General features: G+C 24.4%; 6 protein-coding genes across 6 annotated transcripts; 4 read left to right on the forward strand and 2 right to left on the reverse strand.

Moving 5' to 3' along the window:
• Positions 1-4: 4 nt before the first annotated feature.
• On the reverse strand, positions 5-1811 carry DICPUDRAFT_76758 (uncharacterized protein; the record flags this gene model as incomplete). The annotated part of the gene is made up of 2 exons (XM_003285797.1): positions 5-1665; positions 1739-1811. 2 exons carry the CDS (start codon positions 1809-1811, stop codon positions 5-7), a joined length of 1734 nt encoding a protein of 577 aa, XP_003285845.1.
• Positions 1812-3623: 1812 nt separating this feature from the next.
• On the forward strand, positions 3624-7075 carry DICPUDRAFT_149737 (uncharacterized protein; the record flags this gene model as incomplete). Its single annotated transcript, XM_003285775.1, has 4 exons — positions 3624-4950; positions 5425-5526; positions 6797-6822; positions 6878-7075. 4 exons carry the CDS (start codon positions 3624-3626, stop codon positions 7073-7075), a joined length of 1653 nt encoding a protein of 550 aa, XP_003285823.1.
• Positions 7076-10463: 3388 nt separating this feature from the next.
• DICPUDRAFT_76760 (uncharacterized protein) lies at positions 10464-11000 on the reverse strand (the record flags this gene model as incomplete). Its single annotated transcript, XM_003285798.1, has 1 exon — positions 10464-11000. The coding sequence occupies one exon, from the start codon at positions 10998-11000 to the stop codon at positions 10464-10466; it is 537 nt and encodes a 178-aa protein (XP_003285846.1).
• Positions 11001-16732: 5732 nt separating this feature from the next.
• DICPUDRAFT_149740 (uncharacterized protein) lies at positions 16733-17593 on the forward strand (the record flags this gene model as incomplete). Its single annotated transcript, XM_003285776.1, has 1 exon — positions 16733-17593. One exon carries the CDS (start codon positions 16733-16735, stop codon positions 17591-17593), a length of 861 nt encoding a protein of 286 aa, XP_003285824.1.
• Positions 17594-17960: 367 nt separating this feature from the next.
• On the forward strand, positions 17961-21393 carry DICPUDRAFT_149741 (uncharacterized protein; the record flags this gene model as incomplete). The annotated part of the gene is made up of 5 exons (XM_003285777.1): positions 17961-18184; positions 19955-20580; positions 20616-20765; positions 20877-21067; positions 21145-21393. The coding sequence occupies 5 exons, from the start codon at positions 17961-17963 to the stop codon at positions 21391-21393; spliced, it is 1440 nt and encodes a 479-aa protein (XP_003285825.1).
• Positions 21394-23544: 2151 nt separating this feature from the next.
• On the forward strand, positions 23545-24318 carry DICPUDRAFT_76764 (uncharacterized protein; the record flags this gene model as incomplete). Its single annotated transcript, XM_003285778.1, has 3 exons — positions 23545-23579; positions 23955-24055; positions 24140-24318. The coding sequence occupies 3 exons, from the start codon at positions 23545-23547 to the stop codon at positions 24316-24318; spliced, it is 315 nt and encodes a 104-aa protein (XP_003285826.1).
• Between the last annotated feature and the right edge of the window lie 294 nt (positions 24319-24612).

Consider the following 24612-nt stretch of genomic DNA (forward strand, 5'->3'; position numbering starts at 1 on the left):
TTATTTATTTATTATCTATTATATCTAAATATTTAAAAAATATAGGATCTAAATTATCTAAAAATATAACATTTGAACCAATTACTGTTATTTTTTTGAAATTTTTGTTTATTGTTATATTGGATTTTAAAATTGGTTTTGAAATGCCAACATACAATTGTTCTAAAGATGGGAAAAATTCTTCATCTAAATTTATCTCTTTATCAAAAATTTTGCCCACTACTAGTTTTTTAATATTATTGGGTGTTGGTAGATCCTCTTTTAAAATATTAAAACTAAAATTGAAACCTAAATCCAAAGATTCTAAATTTGATTTGTTTTGAAGGGATAATGCTTTTAATGGTTCATTTAATATTTTAAACTTGAGGTTATATAGTGATTGTGGTGATTTTTCGAATTGGGTATAGTAGTTTTTGCATACAACAGTGGTATATTTTGATACATTGATTGGAAACTTGTCATATCTAAAATTTCTGATTTCTAATTCTTGTAAATTTGGTGGAAGTGAGCCTTCAATAATTTCTTGGTTAAAAGATGAACCTAGTACGAGGGTTTTTAAACAGAGCCCAGATATAGTATTAGCCCCAATTGGTTGGTTAAATGAGTCGCCGAGATCCAAATGGGTCAATGATGATGGAAATATGTTTTCGGTTAATGGGGTTCCGCCATTATCAAAATTTGATGAAAAAGAAAAGGTTAGAGAGGTGAGACTGGATGGTAACATATTCGGTAAAAGTTGTTGGTTATATCCACATACAGGTGTTTCTCTATTATTGTAAAGTTCTGATGTGAGTACTAAGCTTTCGAGAGTATTTGGTAAGATTGAGTTTCCATTTAAATCGATTAGTTGCTTGCTGTTAAATGTTAATGATTTTAGTTTTCTGGGAATCATATCGATGCTAAATGATTGTTGTTGTGATAAACAAAGTTCGAGGTGCTCTAGTGATTGCGGTAGTTTTAGATCTTCTTTAAGTTCATCGGTGTAGAGTTCTAGTGTTTTTAAATTTGGAGGAAATGTAAAAGTAGGTGGTAGATTATTGCAGAGTATTTTTAATACTGTTAAGCTATCTGGCAGTTTAAAGTCATTTGGTAGTTCTTTAAGTGAGTTTAGTAGCAAGTCTAGTTCTTTTAAGCCTTTTGGTAAATAGTTTGATTCGAATGGAATACCAGGCTTTGAATATCCAATACCAATTGATAGACTTGTGAGAGAGTCGGGCATTGAGCCAACTTCTATTGGAGTATCACAAGCCAAAACTAAATGTAATTTCTTTAAATTCTTTGGGAGTGTATTTCTTTTTATTGGATATTCATATGAATCTATATACATATCGGTTATTGAAGATGGAAGCATATCAGCAGAAAATTCAGAGATTTTATTTCTACCAAACGAGCTAGATATTGAAAGAGATTCGAGATTATTTGCATTGCTAAAAATTGACCAATCATATTCTTTTAAACCTAAGATTGTGAACGATTTTATGTGTTGAGGAATTGCTGATTTAATTTCATTACCTTTGAAAGAAATTGATTGAATATTTTCAGGGAATATATTAAAGTTGTCAAATTCAAAATAAATAGCTATATCTAATAAATAATCTTTATATGAATGTTTTTCGAAATTTTCATATTTATTAAAAATTCTTTGGTGTTTAAAAATATTAAAAACTGGAGTAAAATAAATAAATGATTTTTTAAATTAGTATATTTTAGTTTAAACAAAACAAATAAAAATATTTACGTTTATTATGGTTTTCAATAACGTTGTTTATATATATATTATTAAAGACTGAACCAAAAACTTTATTATCCATCTTTAATTGTTTATATTTATTAAATTTAAAAAAAAAAATAAATAGAATGAAATTAAGAAAATATTTAGAAAAAAAAAAAAAAAAATTTTTTTAATTTTTTTTTTTTAAAAATAATTTTAGAATAAATTTATTTGAAAAAAAAAAAAATTAAATAAATCAAAATTTAAAAATATGATATAATTAAAAAATTAGATTTGAAAAGAAATTTTATTAATTTTGTATATTTTTATTCATAAATTTGGTTTTTTTAAATATTTTAAAATAAATAAAATTGAAAAAAAATTGGTCTAATTTTTTTTTGAGATTTGTAACTCATCCCCGTTGGTCTAGTGGTGAGGATTTTCGCCTGTCACGCGAAAGGCCCGGGTTCAATTCCCGGACGGGGAGTCTTTTTTTAATGTTTTTATCTTTTCGGAGATTTAATAAATAAATGATTTTTGTAACTTGAAGAAATCAAGGATAAGCAAGCCAAACAACCACAATTATTTACTGATTGCTTCTTGTCTTTCTTTTAATTTTTTGATTGTATCTTTGAATGGCTCCTTGTCCCTTATGGTTAGGTGGTGACCAAACTGTTTCTGAATCGGATGAATGATTCCACTATCGCCAAGAATTATAATAGCTTTATAAATGATTATTAAAAAAAAAAATTTTATAAATATCGCAACTGTATTATAAAAAATTATATATAATAAAAATAAATAAAGATTAAATTAAAAAAAAAGAATAAATTTATACATATAAATGTAAAAAGAGTGGTATGTGTTATTATTTATAAATAAAATATATAACACAAAATGAGTGAAAAAATAAGAAGGTGATTTGTAAACTTGAATAAATTTAAGTTGTATTGGATGCTGAGACTATTTGATATTGAAAGCTATAGTTTTTAATTAATAAAAAAATAGTTATAAAAATTAAAAATAAATTTATAAAAAAAAATTACCAAATATTAAAATTAAATTACATAATTTAAATAAATAACATCTAAAAAACAAATAAAAATTAAAATAAAAAATAAAAAATAAAAAATAAAAAATAAAAAATAAAAAATAAAAAATAAAAAATAAAAAATAAAAATAAAAAATAATAAAAATACTTTAAAGAAAATAAAACTTATTATTTTTTTTTTTTATTTTTATTTTAAATTTTATTGTTTTTAGATGTTATTTATTTAAATTATGTACTTATTATTTCTAATTAAATTAAATTTTATCCATCATTTAATGATATGTAGAATAATAACTGATTAATTAATTTTTTTTTGCAAATCGTTTTAGAATAAAAAAGGGGGGTTTCTGGATATCATTCGAATGAGAATTTAATCAAATTTTCAAATCAAATAATATTTTTAGATATAATGCCCAATTAAATATAAGAAAGGTATAAACTAAACTGCTACAATATTAATATAATATATTCAAACAAAAAAAACTTTATTTTATTATAAATTCAAAAAAAATTATATTTTCTAAAAAAACTCTCACTAATTTTAAACACAACTCTTTTTTATTTTTTTTTTTATTTTTTTTTTTATTTTTTTTTTTATTATTATTAAAAATTCATTTTTTATCTCACATTATATATAATTTAATAGAAAATAATATTAAGTAAAATTCAAGCAAACAAATAAATAGGTAATTTGATATATATATATATTATAGAATAAAAAAAATATTAATAAATTTTTATCCCTTTTTATATAGTCAGCTTAAGTTTTATTGCTTCCATTCAATTCCAATACAGCTTACTCAAGTCTTGTTCAGCCTTTTTTAATTTTTTTACACACCATTTTAAATAATTATAAAAAAAATGGATTATTATTTATTAATATTTGTCCTTTGTGTTGTCTTCATTTGCTTATATTCATATTATAAATTTTACTTAAACAACAACGACAACACTAATAACAGCACCAACAAAGATGACAACTGCAAATCAAAAAACTATAATTCATATTCAGTAAATCAAAATAATAATAATTGGGCACAACCACATCATCACCAATCACAACCACCATACTCAACCCAAAATAATAATACTAGGGCACAATCACATTTTCACCGATCACAACCACTTTATACCACACCAAATCAAAATAATTATACTTGGGCACAATCACATGATCAATCACAATATTCTACACCAAATAATCAAAATAATAATTGGGCATCACAATACAATAATAATATTTCGGCAACACAATATGGTCATACTAGGGCACCATCACATAATCAATCACAACATTTTTCACAAAATAATAATTGGGCATCACAATATAACACAAATTCACAAGAATCATTCAGGGTACAACCAAGCAACCAAAATAATCCACCATTTAAAGGACAATCATACCCTCAATACCCATCCCATTCAAAAGAGGAATCTCGTTATGATTCCACTGGTGCCCCATCCAAATATCCAACCCACTTTGATAAGGAATCACGTTATTATTCCTCAGTTGAACCAACATCATCATCAAGATCATCAAAGTATCCATCTCACAATGAAAAGGAATCACGTTATGATTTCTCAGGTTCATCATCATCAAAGCCATCCCAATACCCATCCCATTTTGAAAAAGAATCTCGTTATGATTCCTCAGCTGCCCCATCTTCAAAGCCATCATCAAGATCATCGCCATCCAAATATCCAACCCATTTTGAAAAGGAGTCTCGTTATGATTCCACTAGTCTACCAACCTCAGGACCATCATCAAAATCATCCCAATACCCATCCCATTTTGAAAAAGAATCCCGTTACGATTCTTCCGCAGCCACATCCTCATCCCATTCATCAAGATCTTCCCAATACCCAAACCACTTTGAAAATGAATCACGTTATGATTCAAGAGGTGCACCAAAATCATCACCATCATCAATATATCCATCTCACTATGAAAAGGAATCTCGTTATGATTCCACTGGTGCACAAAACTCATCATCATCATCAAGATCTTCCCAGTATCCATCCCATTTTGAAAAAGAATCTCGTTATGATTCTTCTGCTTCCCCATCCCCATCCCATTCATCAAGATCATCCCAGTACCCATCTCACTTTGAAAATGAATCACGTTATGATTCCACAGGTGCACCAAACTCATCAAATCCATATTTTAACAAAAAGGAGTCACGTTTTAGTTTTTAAAGTGTTAATATTCATTCACCCCTCATCACCAACAAACATCAACATAAAAATGTAAATATCTTTATTTTTAGTTAATATATAAATTATTTATTAATATTGTTTTAAATTAATTTAAATATAGATATTTCACAACAACCAAGCCCAATTTTATCATAGGGAACCATCAAAATTTATAGTAAATAAAGAGTGCTTAAATAGTCGTTTCATCAACAAGAATTAATTTAGTTTTTAAAAAGCCAGTCCCATAGTACCAGTAAAACAATTATTGTTTATCAGGCAATAATGATAACTCTATATCACCCACCAATACAAGTAGTTATCTCCCCAATACACCAAAATAGAAATCTTCCTTTAGCTTATCGACCTCAAAAGACAAATAATATTTAAATCAAAATTACCAAATAGAAAATTTTCAATTGGTAAAAATAGTCAATATCTACAAAGTTTAACCACCATAAGTATTTAGATCATAATCTCTATCAAATTTTCTCTGGCCAAGTAAATTTGGTAGAGCATCAAATACCAGTATTAGGTGAAAAAATATTTAGACCTTATCCAGTAAAGTTTGGTCTGGAATACAAAATATAGGAATTTAAATTTGTTTTCATAATTCAATTAAAAATGTATATTAAAATTATTTCAACTCAATAAAGCTTCTCGAAATATTTTCAGTAATAGTATACTGAAACATCAGTGTTATCGTCATAAAATTTTTAAATAAAATAAAATAAAATCTAATTCTAAAAAATAAATTTTTATTTAATTATAATACCCCTTTTTATTTATAATTTCGAATGTGATGGTTTTCATTTCATTTATTTTTCTATTTTATGTCATATTTAATTAAATCTCTGTATATCTTCTTTATTTATGTTTTTTCTAAATCTTGAGTTTCCATTGTGTTTTTTTGGTAGTTTGAAGCTAATGTATTTTTTGGGATTTTAATTTTTTGCCCATTTACTTTTCATTTTTTATTTTATAAACTCTTTTCAATCATTTTTTATTTTAAGTTTGTCATTACCTTCATTTTCCAATCATCTTTATCTTAAAATAATTTTTTCAAAAATTTTTTTTTTTTAAAAATCCACATTAAATTTTTAAAAAAAAAAAATTTTTTCTCGCGCTTTTTTTAATTTTTTTATTTTATTTAAAAGCAGTTGAAGTTTTCCATAAATTTGTAATTTAAAAATTTAGTGGTGTTTTTTTGTTTTTTGAAATTAGTGCAAAATTGGTTGGCTCTTACATGTTTTATGGTGACCGTGCTTTATTTATATCAGTGTTGACGCTTATATTCACACCCTAACAATAAAATTTTATTTTAAAAAAAAACATAATAATTTCATGTAATAGTAAAAAAAACTTTTAAAATTCCAATAGTAATTTATTTTTTAATAGAAACAAAAGATAAAATTTTCTTGTTGAACAACCCCATAAAAAAATTGGGTGAACTATTTAAATTGTTTATTTCCAAGTAAAAGAAGGTAAAATTTAATAAAAAAAAAGGGGTTAACGGAGTGTTTTTTTGGGTTAATAAAAAATAAATTTTATAAAAAAAAATGTAATAAAAAAAAAAAAAAAAACAATATTTTAATTATAAATACCAGTTCATTTATTCATTCTAATATATTAACTATAATAAAAAATAAATAAAAAGTAAATATTAATATAAACTGTATAAAAAAAAAAAAAAAAACTAATTTTAATATTATTATTATTTATTTAAAATGAAAAGTGGCAGGAAAATGGACTTTGCGTATGCTATTTTTGTTTTTTTATATAAATTTTTTCAAAAATTTGCTAATTTTTTCTTTTCTTATTTTTTTTTTCTTTTTAATTAGAACCAGCAACATCACAAAGTAATATTGTAGGTATTATCCTCTATAAATTTGAATTTATAATTAAAACTAATATAACTATAGAAAATTTCAAATGGAAAAACAGTTATCAAAGTGGTAGTTGAAGGTGGTGGTGAAGGTTGTATTAACCTCATAAGTGATTATGCTCCACCAAAAATGCACATAATTAATAATAGTGGAGAAATCATTTGTCAATTTAGTGGTGGTGAAATAACCCTCATGAATTTAGGAAATAAAACCGTAACATGTAGCATTGATTAAACGGAAAAAATTCACTTTATATTATTATTAATATATTTTGATATAATACAAAAAATAAATAAATATTACAAAATTAATAAAATTAAAATGCCTATTTGTATAATTTTTTATTTTTATTTGATCTTATGAAAACTTTGTGATAGTTAAAAGATTAATTAGAAAAAGAAAATTATTTTTGTATCAATTTTTAACAATTCATTTAAAAATTGAAATAAATAATCAAATTTAAATACTAGTAATAAAATAAAAAATTAAAACTAAAAATAAAAAAATGACTTTTTAATTTTTTCATTAATAAAATCAAAATTTTTTAATTCCTATCAATAATTGTAGTAAAAATATTATAAGAAACGTTGATAAAACGTTAAATGAATAATATAGAAACAAGGTAAGTTCTTAATTTACAAAATTTATCTTTTTAAACTTTACTAAAGTTTTATATTCGAAATAGGATGTTAAAATCACTTGGGAAGAGGCATGTAATGTCTTCAAAAAAACTCAAAAAAAGTTGTTAAAGCTGGTTGTGAAATCAGTCCAAGAGTCTCTTCCGTTCGATGGATAAAAATAATGACAGGGAAATCACTATTAATGAATAGGATTATAAATAATATAGAGAGGGATTATTTGTATAGTTATGACTTAGGGATAGATTGGCTTGACCATACCCGGAACCCCTGGAATTCTATACATTTTTTTGGTTTAAATATTAGTTCCCTTATTGATGGTGTAATGAAATGACCCCCCTATTAAGTTAATAAAGAAATATAGTAAAGAAACCTTTATTTAAGTATTTTAGTTATTTATATTATTTATTGTTATTGTTATTAGAAGTTAAAAGATGATAAGAATCAATAATAAAGAATTATTACTGGAGTATTTATAGTGTCATAAACAAGTTGACATGAATGTATATATATGTTAAACATGTGACATTTTCAACTAAATATATTATTTATGGAAAATTATTACTATTTAAAGAGTTATTTATTATAAAACTAATTATTACTATTTTAAGAGATATTATTATAAAACTAATTATTACTATTTTAAGAATATTATTATAAAAACCTTTAGGTAATTAATTAATTATTGCTATTTTAGGATTGTTAATAATAAAAATCACCTTAAAGATGTTGATACTGTTTCATTAGAATGGATTCAACAAATGCCTTAATAGCTTTTTGCTTTTTAAAAATATATTGGAATGTTTATTCCATTTTGTTATTTTATTAATTATAAGACCTAAGTATCTGAATTGACCAGATATTACTTGAAGCAAAATTAAACCGTTGCAATTTTGGTTGAATAAATTGAATTATTCTGAGGTAACTTAATTTATTATTGCAAGAATAATAAATTTCCGGAGATCCAACTTTCTTTTAAGGTGGTGTTACTTCATAAAAGATGCCCGCATCTTAGCTAATAGAATATGAATTAAACATTACAGCCCTTGGCAGTTTAGCATAGCATAAGTTTCATCTTGTACGGAGAACCTTGGGTTAGTGTTTCCTTGCAAAGGAAACCTTCTATCCAGTTAAATAGCACGTATACAGCTCGGTATAACTTTAGTGCATTGGCGTAGAGTCTTGTTAATCCTTTCGGTTGACTATGGATATGTACAGATGCTATATATCTTTTATTTAGAATAAAATGATATATTGTTTTAAAAAAAAAAAAAAAAGAAAAAAGAAAAATGAAAAATAAAAAAAAAAGAAAAATAAAGTGGTAATAAATAAATGTGAACATTCGTTTTCGAATGAATCATTTATTGGTGGTAAATAAAGTGGTAGGTTTAATTTTTGGTAGATAATAGTGGTAGGGTCTGATGAATTTAAGGTATAATTTCATCATCTAGTTTAATGGTAAAAATGTTAGTAACATTGCATTAAAATCAACATAAAGTGATATACTATTTGGTTGTAAGCCAAATGGTTCTGGAATTGTGAATTTTGGTTTTAATATTCCTTTTTCGATGTTGATTTTAATAAGGTTTTGTTTGGATGATTTTTTAGGAAAATATTTCTTGTCAAATCATTTGTGAATGTTGTGGTAGTATTATCTTTGGTTCTGTTTACCTTAGATGCACCAGTGTAGTTTTAGATTATACTGGTTATGTTGTGATGTGGTGTAGTTGTTGTTTCAAAAAAAAGAATTTATTCATTATTATTAATAATATTTTTTAAAAATTTTTTTTGAAAATTTGTGTTTAATTTATATGATGATTTTGGATGGTAATTTTCGTTTTAATAGTTCTGGTTTTTTAGTATGTTAAAAGTGTTATTTAGGTGACCAGACTTATTAAATTTTGAAATACATTTTAGGTATTCTGGATAAGTATTTTAAAGAGTATTTAGTGAATAAAATGGATTTTGAGCAGAATGTTGATTATTTTGTAGTGGAATAATGCAATTATTAGTATCCAAGTTATCATCACCATTATTTTTATTATTATTTTTTTAAATTTTGTTTGTGAATGAATAAATAAAAGAGATACACCGATCAACTAGTGAGATCTCAATTAGATTTCGTCTACTTAAAAAAAGTTTTAAAAAATCAAAGAAAATTTTGGATTTATTTAAAACAGTTAATGAAAGTGTATGTGGTGATATATGTAGATTATATAAAAATCAACAAAAGTGTGTAAAAATAAAATGAATTGTATAAAAAGTAGTAAATATCATTAAAAAAATGAATGATGTTGTAATTAGTGGTAATTAATTATAGTTAAAGATATAGTAATAATAACTATAATAAAAAAGTGTTGATACACTAGTGGTATGTAAATTTTGTGTATAAATGCCTTAATAGCTTTTTTGCTTTTTAAAAATATATTGGAATGTTTATTCCATTTTATTATTTTATTAATTATAAGACCTAAGTATCTGAATTGACCAGATATTACTTGAAGCAAAATTAAACCGTTGCAATTTTGGTTGAATAAATTGAATTATTCTGAGGTAACTTAATTTATTATTGCAAGAATAATAAATTTCCGGAGATCCAACTTTCTTTAAAGGTGGTGTTACTTCATAAAAGATGCCCACATCTTAGACTAATAGAACATGAGTTAAACATTACAGCCCTTGGCAGATTAGCATAGCATAAGTTTCATCTTGTACGGAGAACCTTGGGTTAGTGTTTCCTTGCAAAGGAAACCTTCTATCCAGTTAAATAGCACGTATACAGCTCGGTATAACTTTAGTGCATTGGAGTAGAGTCTTGTTAATCCTTTCGGTTGACTATGGATATGTACAGATGCCATATATATCTTTTATTTAGAATAAAATGATATATTGTTTTTTAAAAAAAAAAAAAAAAAAAAAATGAAAAAATGAAAAAAAGAAAAATGAAAAAGAAAGAAAAAGAAAAAATAAAAAAGTGGTAATATTTATAAGTTTGTGTCGTTTTGTGGTTCTTCTATTAATAGATTGAGTGGTTTGTTTTTGTTGATGATTTTTGTTAGTATTAATTGGTTTCTGTTGCATATTTGGTTTGTGCAAAAAGATGTAAATTCAATGATTTCCTTTTCGTTAAATTTACAATGATTCTTTAGCATTTTAACCAAATGTTTTGGGACATAACCTATTGCACTAGATAGAATATTATTATCAGTGAATAATTTATTTTTAAATATGTTATTTTGTGAGATGTTTGTGGAATTGTAATTATCAAACCAGCTTAATGTTTCTATGATTGGAGATGAGTTTTTGAGTGTACTGGATAAAGATAATAGTTTGTTTGTAATGATTCTCCTTGTATCAGATCTTATTGTTTCAAAGTCTGTGCAGTCTAATAGTATATGTTTTAATGTTTGTGGTATATCATTATTACAGTTTTTACAGTTTGAGTTAAACTCTGGTTTTAGCAACCTCATTCTTTTCCATGTATCTAGCCATGGACCATTATTAGTTATTAATTTGTTCATTAATGTATGGAATTTTGATGGTAGATTATCTAATATTTTAAGGTGAATGTAAGTATCAGTGTTTTTTATGGTATCAAGTAGTATGATGCTTTGGTGTTTATATTGATTAATTGTGTTAATTCTATTATTTTCATTTAACATTTTAACATATTTTTTTGGGTTCCAAATAACTTTATTGCTATTTTTTTGTTTCTTTTATATGCAAATGTTGGTGGTATATAATTGTTTGAAATTGGTAGGGTTAATGCTTTTTTTGCTAGCTTATCTGCAATTTCATTACCAATTATATTTGAGTGTGCTTTAACTTTAATAAAGTTTGTATTTTTTTCATCAAAGTTATCTCTTTTTAATTTGTATTTAAATAATTTTTTTATAATTTCAAAGAATGGAGTTCCAAAATATTGGATTGGATATGGGTTTTGTATCAGTGATTCAATTATGTCAATTGAGACTTGACTATCTGTATTGATGTTTATTTTATGGTTGATTGGATATGATGAAAGAATGTGTGTAGGTGCTGATAATTCGGCTCCTGTTATTGTTTTTGCAGTACCTTCTATAAAGTTTAAACTTATATTCTCGGATTGGTTATATATACCATAGCCTGCTTTTCTTTTATTGTTAATTTTTTTATATGAACCATCTGTATAGAATTCAGTAGGTATTTGATTAATTTGTCTTATTAATGGGTTGGGGTATATATTTTTGTAATTGAATTTGTCGTAAGTTGTGATTTTTAAAAGTAAATTCATAAATTCATCTTTTATGTTATTGGTAGAGTTGGTGCAAATTAATCTTTTTAAGATTTTTGAGCATTCATTAGACCATTCTGGTAAATGTTGTGTAATGACATTTTTATCTTGTAATTCATATTTATCATTTAGTTTAATTAATAATGAATTATAATTTATATGAGCTTCTTCGTTGGTATATAATATTATTTCACTATTTGTTATAAAGTTAAGTGGAATATTATTTAAATTTTTTAAAACAGGGATGTTTTGTGTTATTTTAAGGTTGTATTTTTTAATTGAATCGAACCACCTTTTAATATAAGAGTAATCATTTTCAATTATTTTACCTTTTAGATATAGTTTATTTTTATCTCCCTTCCAGTGTCTATATTTATTTATAATTTGGGTGAAAGATAAAATTGTTTGTTTCTCATTTGTGTTTAGACATTTGCAAAGGTTATGTATTCTGTTCTGGTGAATAATATTATTCAAATCGAATAGTTGGTAACCTAAGTTTTCCTTTTTTAGGTAAAAGAAATTTGATATTGTATTTTTAAAGTAATTACAACTTTTTTTTATTGCTCCTAAGATTTCTTTTATAAAGTTGTCTATGGATGTTTGGGTGTATTTGGTTATGGCAGTACCATAGGTAACTATTGGAATTACCATTGAATTAATTGTGTCAACTAGTTGTGATGTTAATAAACATTTTCTTTTTAAATTGTTTAAAACGCATTTTGCTTTTTTAAATGTTATTTTTTGGTGATCCATCCAATCTAGTTCTAGATTTATGTTAACACCTAAATATTTATATGATTGGTTTAATTTCAAAATTGGAAAAGATTTATCTTTCCATTTTAATTCGTATGTGAGATGTTGATTTAGTTCATTTTGTCTAAATGTATATGCTGATTTTCCAACATTTACATTTAAATAATAATAGTCGAGGAATTCTCCAATGTAATCTTTTAGTTTAGATATTTGTGAAAATGATTCAGTTGTGCCAACCAAATCATCAGCAAATGTATTATTTGATATTCCTAAGTTTTGGTTATTAATGATTCTATAACCAGTTACATTAGTGTTTAGTAGATTTAATAAAGGATCAAAAAATAGACCCCAAAGAAATGGGGATAATGGATGACCTTGAATAACTCCTTTAGTCACATAAATATCGTCAGTCATACCATGTGGTGTGATAATTTTCATATTATTACCTGATAGAAAATCAGATATAATATCTATTGTTTCTTGTGGGTAACCTCTAAATTCTAATGCTTCGATTAATGCCCAGTGTGGTACTTCATCAAAAGCTTTTTGTATGTCAATATATAATACATGAAGTTCTCTTTTATTGATTTTTGAATCTAAAAAGATGTTGTTCAGTACTGATATTGGTGATATTGTTGAACGTCCAGGTCTAAATCCATATTGGGATTCTGAAAAAGGACAATTTAGTTCGGTATAATTTTGTATTAGTTTAGTGAACATTGTAGCGTATAATTTATAAAAGTTACTTAAAATAGTTATACCTCTGTAATTAGATAATGATTGATTATTACCATTTTTATAGATTGTATATATTTTACCTTTTTTCCATGAGGGTGGTATTTTTTTTAAGTTTTTACAACAGTTAAAAATGTTTAGTAGAATAAATAAACCTGATTCAGGTAAATTTTTAATATATTCGTTTAATATTTCATCAACCCCTGCTGCTTTATTATTTGATAATAAAGAAATTGTTGAGGTTAAGTCATTTAAATTAAAATTATTTAATAATTTTCTTTTGTAAAATTCATTTTTAAACCATTTATCACTACCTCTGAATGGGATTTCGTACCATTTTTGGTTATTGAATATTGGTTTTGATTTATTTTGTGGTGATTCATTTAATAAGTTTTTAAAATATTTTTCATATTCTTTCTTTACTAATGTTGGGTTGGAAATTATATTATTGTCAACTGCAACACAGGATGCTTGTTGGTTTGTTTTATATTTATCTTTTTTTATTAAATTATAAAATTCTTTATTCCTTGATCTTTTTAATTTTTCAAGTTTATCTTTGTAATTTTTAATTGAATCATAATTTGATTCCTTTTTGTTTTTATATAAGTTTTGAATATATATTTTTTTAATTTCAATTAATGATTTTAATATATTATCTATTAATTGAATATCATTTGTAGAAGGAGATGTACTTAATGTACAGAAATATTTAAATTCAAACCAGTTATCGTTATGGTCTGTTAAGGTATCATTTATTATTGATTGTAGTTTATCAAATTTTGGTAGTAATTTTTTTTTTGTTTTAGAAATTTTTAATTGAATGTCATTTGTTATTTTTGATTTTAGTGAATCAATAATTTGGTAACAATCATGTAGTTTATTAATGATTTTTTTAAAAAATAAATCATTTTTTAAGAATATGTCATTTTTTTCTTTTGGTGGTTTAGTCCATTTTAAATTATTGTTGGCTGAATTTAAAATAGTTTCAGAGAATTTATTTACAAGATTTTGGAGATCAATTAGAGAATTTAAATTTTCTGATTCAGTTTCCAGTTGGATTAGATCAGTTGATAATTGTTTTTTAAATTCACTAAAATCTTGTTGTTCATATGGTAAAAGTTTTTTAATAAAATTTTTATTATTATTTTCGATTGTAGAATTTAGATTTTCATTGTTTATAAAGTTAATGTTAATAGATATTTTAACAGGTTTATGATCACTTGATATTTTTGAATGTGATAAAATTTTATAAGAATTTATTAAATGTCTGTTTTTTATGTCTAATAGATGTGCATCTATTCTTGATTTGGTTGTGTAATCATCTCTAATTGTTATACACGTATAGTCTTTGTTAGTGTTAAAATCATGATAAAAGTCCATTAGATTATTATCTTCAAGAAATTTATTATAAGGGACGGTTGAATCATTATTAACGTGATTGTTTAGATTTGATAGTTTATCAAAATTAGGTTGGTAAAATGAATTAAAATCACCGGATAGTATTATAATATTTTCTGGTGATTCTAAATTGAAGTTTGTGTTGATTTTGTTTAAACAATTTTTTAATTTTATATTAAAAAAGTTATTTTTTTTTGATTCTTCTGATTCACCATAGCAATTTAATATGCCCAGTTTGCCATTATCAAATTTGAATGGTAGAAACAGTAATCTACCTTGTGAATCTTTGACGATGTCATTATGGATTAAATTGTTTAGTAAGTTTTTATGAATAATAGTAGCAATACCTGATTGTGCTTTATATGATAATTCTTTATTTTCAAATTTATTTAATATAGATAATTCATCATTATTTAATGAATTTCTAGGTTTAGTATTTAGTGTTGAAATATCGTTTTTATAAATATGATCAATTGAAGAAAAGAAGATAGTAAAATCAGTTTTTTCAAATAAGTTATTTAAATTTTTAATTTCATCACGAGTAAATAGTTTAGTTTCTTGTAAACATATAATTTTTATATTCTTTTTTATAGAAAGTTTAATAATATTTTTTATTTTAGTAGTAAAATCGCCGTTAATGTTAAAAGACAATATATTTAAATTTTTAAAATTAATATTTATTTTATTTGTTTTTTGAGTGTTTAAAATAGCAAAATGATCATCAAGAACAGTATTATTGTAATTATTATTATTAATATCTTCCATAATTATTTGTACGATATCTTTTTTTATTTTGGTGGTGGTGGTTGGCTGTTCAGGTGGATGTATAATGATACCAAAGTCTTTGAATTCGTGCTTTGACTTTCTGTCGAATTTCTTTAGTAAGTTAAAATATTCAATTATTGAATCTTCTATTTTATTGTTGGAATAACTTAAACATTTTACTATATGTAAAAAGTCTTCAATATCAGTGTAATTGCATATAATGTTAGGTTTAAATCCAATCTGAGGTTGTGATTGGTATTGGATAATTAGGTTTTTTAATAAATGCGAGCATTCGTTTTCGAATGATTTATTAATAAAGGTGGTAGGTAATGTGGTGGGTAATGTGTTTGGTAGAGTGGTATTGGTGGTAGGAACAAATGAAATTGCAGATATAATTTCATTGTTTAATTTAATGGAACCAATATGGGATAACCATAAATCGAGTTTTAATCGCTAACTTGGGTCAAGTGGATTGTTGCAGATTGAGAACTTGTTAAGTAGAACAAATGCCTTAATAGCTCAGTTGGTACGAGCGTGAGACTGAAGTTCTTAAGGTCGCTGGTTCGATCCCGGCTTGAGGCATATTTTTTCCTTTTTCAGAAAATCTTTTATGTGATTTTTTTTTTTTTTTTTTGGTTGGGCTTGATATTTTTTGTAATGTATTCATATGCATTGACAAGTGTTAACATCATATAAAATCTTACTTTTTATAAATTAAGTTTTATCAAATAATTTTAGCACTGTCCAACAGCTTTTTAAAAGCTATATCAACGTATAGTAATTATACACCACAAAACATAGATCAAAAGAAATTAGATCGCATTAAAGATCTTTAATCTTCAATCTCGGCAATCTCCAATCTTCACCAATTTGTCTTTTTAAAAGCCAATCCAACCACAAACATCTTTCCCACCACCATCTTCAAACATAAAACCAATCATATTAGATTTATCCAAAGATTGGAAAGATATGGAAAAAAAGGATTTTTCCCATAATAATTTCAATAGCGTTGAAGATATACTCTTATCAAGCATCTCTATAATTCAAAAAAGTGTTAAAGATATTATTGATCGAGAAAACAAACTATCCACTTATGAAAAAAATGGAAACAACATCAATCTAAGATTATACTACCCAAACCACCAAATATCAGATGAGCATATAACTCATTTCAGCAAGTACACAGATATAGAAAAGATCTCATTCGACAAAAAGAAAAAGAAAACTCTCTTTATCTCTCTCTCAAAAGAGAACCTATATAACCTCCTTAATGAAAGAGATACCACCAACAAGATGAACAAGTTCATCACACACTGCGACGATTACCATATGGTAATTGGAAATATCAACTCATCCAATCAAGACATTGAAAAAGTGTTAAAAGAACAACTTAACCTAAAAATTGACTTCTTCCTTTCTCACATCAAAGTCAACAAAAACAATACCTCCTTTTTCCACCTCATCGAAAGCAAAAATAACCCAATCAAATCAAAGCTACTCCAATCACCATACTATCGTATTAAGATTAAGTCTGCAACAAAATCAAAAAATCATCCTAACAACAAAATCAATCAATTAATTAATGAAGATATGTCCAGGGTTTCCACTGATAAAGAAGTTGATAACAACATTACCAAAATGAATCAATTAATCAATGAACATTTTTCGGGGTCCGCCACTGATAAAGAAATTGATACCATCACTACCATAATGAATCAAATGATCAATGAAGACTCGTCGGGGATCTACACTGATAAAGAATTTGAGAACCTCATTACCATACTCAAAAATGATTGTGACGACTCTAATGATCAAGATGATGATCACAAAGAAACTATTTCTGATAACGAATCTAACAATCCAACTAACACAATAGATAATGATGAAATATCTAATGATGAAACAAACAAACAATTAAAAAACCAATCACCTCAAGATGACAATAAATCATCAACCAACAAGCCCTTAAGAACATCCAGGGTTAACGCACTAAACAACATCCTTACAAGATTAACTTCACAAAATTCCAAAAATGAAACCGCCATAACAAATACGAATACCACTACAAAAAGTAACCGTACTCGAAATGTTAGCCAAATATCCACACCAATCAAATCCACTACGTACCAATCAGGTAGTCCGAAATCACCTGCTATCGAACAAAAATCTAAGAAAAAAAAAACTTCTTAAACTAGATAGGTTGATTCAACCATACCCCAACCCTCACTACTTCTTAAACTAGATAGGTTATTCCAACCTTACCCCAACCCCTACTTCTTCTTATATTTTAATATAAATAAACACTGTCGCTTACACTAATAATATTTATTATATTATTAAGTAAGCTTTTTTAAAAAAAAAAAAAAAAAAAAAAAAGTCACATTACAAAAAATATGAATTAAGACCATAATTCATAATTAAATGAATATTACAGTTATAATTATATCTCAACTAAATAATATATTTATATTTTCCTTTATTTTAAATAATTTATTATTTAAAATTAAAAATTAAAAATAAAATAAAAATAAAAAAATTGAAAAATTTAAAAAATAAAATGTTTGAAACTCTCCAACAATCATTCGAACAAAATGAATGTACAGGTCCAAAGAATATAGGTTTTGATCATTTTTGGGAAATCTTTGATTCACATACAGAATACAAAGAATTATTTAACCAAACTATGCAAGTGTACACCAAAGCCGCCATGTCAAATATTAGAGGAGCCATTGACTTTAGCTCATTCAATACTATTGTTGATATTGGTGGTAACCATGGCTTGTAAGTATATTATTTTCAATTATTATTACTTTTTAAAGCTATAATTTTATTAATTATTTTTTGTCAAAAAAAATTTTATTTTTAATTAAAATTTTTATAAATAATAAATTATTTATAAAACAATTACTAGTGATGCCATTGCCGACATAGTAAAGATTTTTGATACCCAAACAAACAATTAAATTCATTAATACAGAGTTATCGTTGATTTGGGGTCTGGTGAATACAGTGTTTACAGCTTTATTATTCTTTTTAATATTATCTACCAATTTTGAAAATTGCTTTTATTAAATTAAGTTATTTAATTTGTTTTTTTTTTACAAAAGTGTGTTTGAAGTGTGATGGGGTGAATGGGGCGTGGGTTTTCAGAAATACTTAAACGTCTCTCCAGCGGTGTAGGAAAAAATGTTACCTGTGACTTTGATGCTTCTTCTGCTGATTACACATTTAAATATTAAAATTAAATAAGGTTATACATAAATAAAAAAATTTAATCTTATTCTTTTAATAGTTTATATTTATTTCTTTTTTTTTAAATACAAGTTTATATAATCAAAATATAAATTTTTTTTGAATTTAGAATAGCTAAAAATTATTTTTATTAAAAAATGTATGCTTTTCAATGGGTTATTTGATGTATCTCTTACATTTTTTATTATAATTATTAAACCCAACCTCCCACATTTACAAATAAAAAAACACCATAATATTTTAAAGCAAAGCTCCCAAGTTGGTATCCTATCACATCCAAACATTAAAAGAAATTATAGATATTCTCCTGTTGTGCAAAAGAATATGTACATCAATTGATATACTAGTTTTAAACTTTTATTTTTTTATTTTTTTTTTTATTTCTATCATTATTTATAAATTATTTTTAGGTACTTGGGTTTGGATAAATAGCAAAAGAGAAACTACCTGAAGGACTTTGAGAGTAGCTACCTTCACAGGTTAATCGATTAACAAAGTAATACCCAGATGCAATAGTAGGGATCCAAATATTATTGGTGTACAACCCTCCAAATTGGTAAGTCAACAGAAATTATAAATGATATAGGTTCATTATCATTGTAGTCATTGTTTTTTTATTTTTGTGTTTTTATTTTTTTATTTTTTTTTTGATGATTATTAAAAATTGCAATCACTTTCCATATTTAGTAAAAAAAAGATAATTAATAAAAATAAAATAAAACAAAATAAAATAAAATATAAAAAAGTAATTTATTTCTTTACAATGATTAACAAAAAATGCCATCAATTATTTTAAATATATAAAAGTAAAATTATTTGTTATAAAAATATTTAAAGAAATATCATATATTTAACAACCAAAAAAAAACAATGTTTTTGAAAAATTTCATCAATGAATTTTCAACTAACTCCATCAATGAATTTCATTTCTATTTGTAGTAAAAATTAAAATTTTTTTTTTAATTTACTTTTTTTTTTTTTAATTTAAGAATTTTTTTTAATTTACATTTTTAAATTTTAGAAAATAATTTTTTAATTTTTTTTATTTATTTTTTTTTATTTATTTATTTTATTATTTTATATTCATTAATATATACATTATTTATATAATTTAATCAACTCATTATTTTATTATTGCATTCCACCCATTAATTATTTTTAATAACAATAATAATTTTTTTGAAATAAAATAAAATTACACTAAATCACATTTCGCATTATCACTCTTTTTATTACAATTTAAAAAAAAATGGATTATTTAACTAATGCATTTTACAGAATAAAAAATTATTTTTTCAGTGATAACAATAACAATAATAACAATAATAACAATAATAACAATAATAACAATAATAATAATAATAATAACAATGATGAAAGCAACACCTGCACACAACCATCTAATTTAATAATTTCCAATGATTATAACAACAACAATAATAATATCAATAATAATAACAATATTAATAATAACAATAATAATATTAATAATAATAATAATAATATCAATAATAATAATAATATCAATAGTATCAATAATAATAATAATATTAATAATAACAATAATAATAATAATAATAATAATAATAATAATAATAACATTTCCCAAACCAGTCAATCCCCACTTGACCAATGTATTAATGCCCCATCACACAATCAATCACCATCTCAACCACAAAATATAATATCAGAATCACCATTCCATAGATCAACTGATATTATTCCAACTTTTCCAGCAACAATATCATCATATACCCCATCACACAATCAATCACCATCTCAACCACAAAATATAACCTCAGAATCGCCATTCCATAGATCATACCAACCTTTCCTGCAACAAGATCACCAAACACCCAATCACAAAGTCAACTCCAATCTCAATTTTTTAATTCTTCTCAATCAAATCCCCCAATTCCACCATGGTTTGCACAATCATACCAACAAAATATAACCTCAGATTATACACCATTTCATAGATCCACTGACGTTATACCAACCTATCCAGCAACAAGATCATCATCAGAATCAAGCAATCTTTCTACAGTTGCATCAACTGGCAATCCAATGAAAAAGAGACCATTGGAAGAAGATGATATATCAAATGAAAGTGATAGAAAAATTAACAAAAAAAAAAAACTCGATGAAGAGAGTTTAAAAAAAGATAATGATTTTGCTAAAATGGAAAAATTAAAAAAAGAAAAAGAAGAAAAATAAAAAGAGGAAAAAGAGAAATTAGAAAGGGGACTATTAGAAATAGATTACCATTGTAATATTTGCATAGATCAAATAGAGACAATAAAAATAGCAACAATTGATTGCAACCATAAATTTTGCTTTGATTGTATATTAGAATGGTCAGATCAAGCTAACACCTGCCCAACATGTAGAAAAAGATTTTATAATATAAAAGTAAGTAATTTACACATTCATATTTATTTATAAAAAATAAAACATATTAATTTATTTCAATTATTAATAATTTTCAGAGAGACAATTATGTTGAAGGTTTAGTAAACAGTGCCAATGTCCCATATAGAGTTCAAGGAAAAGATAGATGGCCAAATTTTTACAGTACACTCCAAGAATTAATCCATGAAGCCGCTCAACTCCCACCAATTACATACCCTTTTCCTTACAATTCTTATCCTGGCTTATATAATAATGAAGATCACCCAGGAAATGGCGATGAAGATAGCGATGAAGAAGAAGAAGATGACATGGATCTCTCAAATTAATATTGAAATTTGAAGGCGATTAAATTAATAGTTTTACATAACTCATTCAAAGTTTCTTTAAGAAATAGATGAAGACTAAACTATTAACAAAATCGTTTCATTCAGGGTTTTAATTAATTTTAAGGTAACTATAATGTTAATATTTACATAATTATTATTAAATTTGAATAATAAAAAACTAATATCTAATTTTAATACTTATTTAGTTTAAGTTCATGCATTCTTTTTCAGTTTCAATACTTAATTTATTTCAAGTAATTAATCATATATTGTGGTCCATATATTCTATTAAATCAGGGTTCAGTATTTTCATTCTAATTGTAGTTTCGAGTCATTCATCTAACGCTGGGGGTTTTTAAGGTGACTCATCTAATATTGGGGATTCAATATATTCTTTTTAAAAGGGGCTTTCAAATTACTCATCATACATTGGAGTTCAATATATTCTTTTAAAATTGGGGTTATCAAGTCATCATACATTGGGGTTCAGTATATTCTTTTAAAATTGGGGTTTTCAAGTCACTCATCATATCGAGGTTCAGGATATTATTTTAAAATTAGGGATTTCAGGTCACTCATCATACATTGGGGTTCAGTATTCTTTTAAAATTGGGGTTTTCAAGTCATTCATCATACATTGGGGGTTCGATATATTCTATTAAATTGGGGTTCAGTATATTCTTTTTATTTGGGATTTCAAGTCACTCATCATAGGTTCAACATATTCTTTTTAAATGTGGTTTTCGAGTTATTCATTAAACATTGGGGTTGTTTTTCAAATATTTTATCATAAATTGCGGGTTTATCAAGTTATTCAAACGCTGTGGTTTTTTCAAATCGTGTATCATACATTGGGGTTTTAATTTATTCTTTTTAATTGGGTATTTTATGTTATTTTATCAAGCATTGGGGTTTTTTCAAGTCACCCATTATTCATTGGGGTTTACTTTATTCTTATTAATTGTGGTTTTCAGGTCTTTCATCATTCATTGGGGTATTTGTACTTTAAAGGTATTTATAAAGTTAATATTTATAACTATTATTATATTTGAATATAAAAGATACTAATATTTAATTTTAAAAATTATAAGATTTAAATTCTTTTTATTTCAACTTTATATGTATATAGTGTAAATAACAAATAATAATAATAATAGATAATAATAATTATCATCAATTTTATCACATATTATTAATATATAGAATTAAAAATTCTACATCTCTAGTTAATTTTCTATTCATTATCAAAATAAAGATATTTAATTTTAAACTTTTTTAATTTTTTAATAAATTTTTATTGTTTTTTATTATTTAAAAACCATGGTAAATTTTTTCCATCTTGTGAAATTTGGTGAATAAATTGACTTAAAGTTGCTGTTATTGTGGTTGTAATTGTATAAAATTAAAAGTCAATTATTGTAATTTTTTATCATTATTATTTATTATTTCTATTATTATTTATAATTATATAAACTCTAAAGCATTTTAATATGACCTATAGTTTGAAACAAATCTCTAGTGCAATACTACCACCCTGATACTACGATTGGCTCTGATAATAATCCACTACCACAGCCTCTGTAATAGTATAACTCTTGTAGAAAATGAGTTAACTACGATTCTCTGTATGTGATATGTGCAAAGTTACTGTGAGTCATATGTTTTTGAAATCTTTTCCATTAACCAAATATATTTAATCTGTACTGACGGATCCTTTTTTAAAATTTTTTTGTTGAATATATAAAAGTAATTATTATTATTATAAAAGAACATTCATTAAATGATGATAAATTTATTAAAAAAAAAAATTTTTAAATTAATTTTTTGATTTTTTTTAATTATTTTCTAAAAATGGTACTGCACCACCATAAACATTATATTATTATAAACTAAATAAAAATAAAAATACAATAACTAAATATTTATATATTATAATGTCCTTCATTAATATAATAAGAGAGCTAACTGCTATTTCTAAACAATTGTTCTAATTAAAATAAAATACAATCACTAAATTAATTCACATAGACTATCACCTATAAATAAAGCATCCCAAAAGTGAAGCAGTTTTAAAAGAATGTTATTTAGCTTTTCAATGAACATATATATTCCCAAACATTAGCAAAGACCCACCATCAAACCAATTGATTTATGAACAGTCTTCAAGAAAGAATATATGTTGTAAAGTATGCAACCACGATATCAAATATTAGTTTGTTTTTCAAAAAAAAAATTGTAAATAAAAAAATCTGAATTTAGGTAAAATCAACTCAGAAAAAGAAGACATTTATAAAATAGAAATTGAATGAGGTTCCAAAAAGTATAAATTCAAGCTTATTTCAAAGATTATCAAAGAAAAGCTTTTTGAATATTGGTCTATTACATTAATGCTAGATTTGGGTGTTTTTAAAACAATTATGGAAATTATAATATATAGTAATACAAAAATGAAAAGAGATAGATTCTATTTAGCTCAGATGATCAAATTAAAATATATTTATGCTCTACATTCTCATATTCATAAAATTGATAAATTATTATTATTATTATTTTAAATAAAGATTAATCGGTAGTATTTTAGAAACATATCCAACAGTTAATGGTATTAATTTTGATTTAGATTTAGTTTTAAATGCAGCAACCGAAAAGTTCCAACATGAACGTTATTATTGGTAAGTTTTTGATTAACCATCATTATATATAATTTAATGTTATTTTTTTATATTAATTTAAAATTCATTTACAGAACCACCATTTTACACCAAATATTCAGTTTACATTGATATTTTAATGATGCAAATGCTTAATGATAAAGAAAGAACTTTAAACGAATGGAACGAAATATTTGATGCTGCAGGTTTCAAATTAGAAAAGGTTGTACCAGAAATTAAAACTGGTTGTATGATTATTTCAAAAAAAGATTAATTAAAAAATTAAAAAATTAATAATAACAAGTTTATCCTCATATCAAATAAAATTGTAGTATTAATTAAATAAAACTTTGTTTAAAGATCATTAAAATAATCTTCACTTTAAAAAAAAAAAAGAACCTTATAGATTCATCTTTTCAGAATCACACACGAATTCTTTACCTCCAAAGATTCTTTAAATTTTATGATGTTTAATAAATAATAAAAAAATATTTTTTTTAAATTAATTTTTTCATAAATTAATTTTTTTTTTTTAATTTTTCGAATTTAAAAAAAATTTTATTTCACC

This window comes from Dictyostelium purpureum, assembly GCF_000190715.1.
Source record: "Dictyostelium purpureum unplaced genomic scaffold DICPUscaffold_54, whole genome shotgun sequence".
NCBI classification, from domain to species: Eukaryota; Evosea; class Eumycetozoa; order Dictyosteliales; family Dictyosteliaceae; genus Dictyostelium; species Dictyostelium purpureum.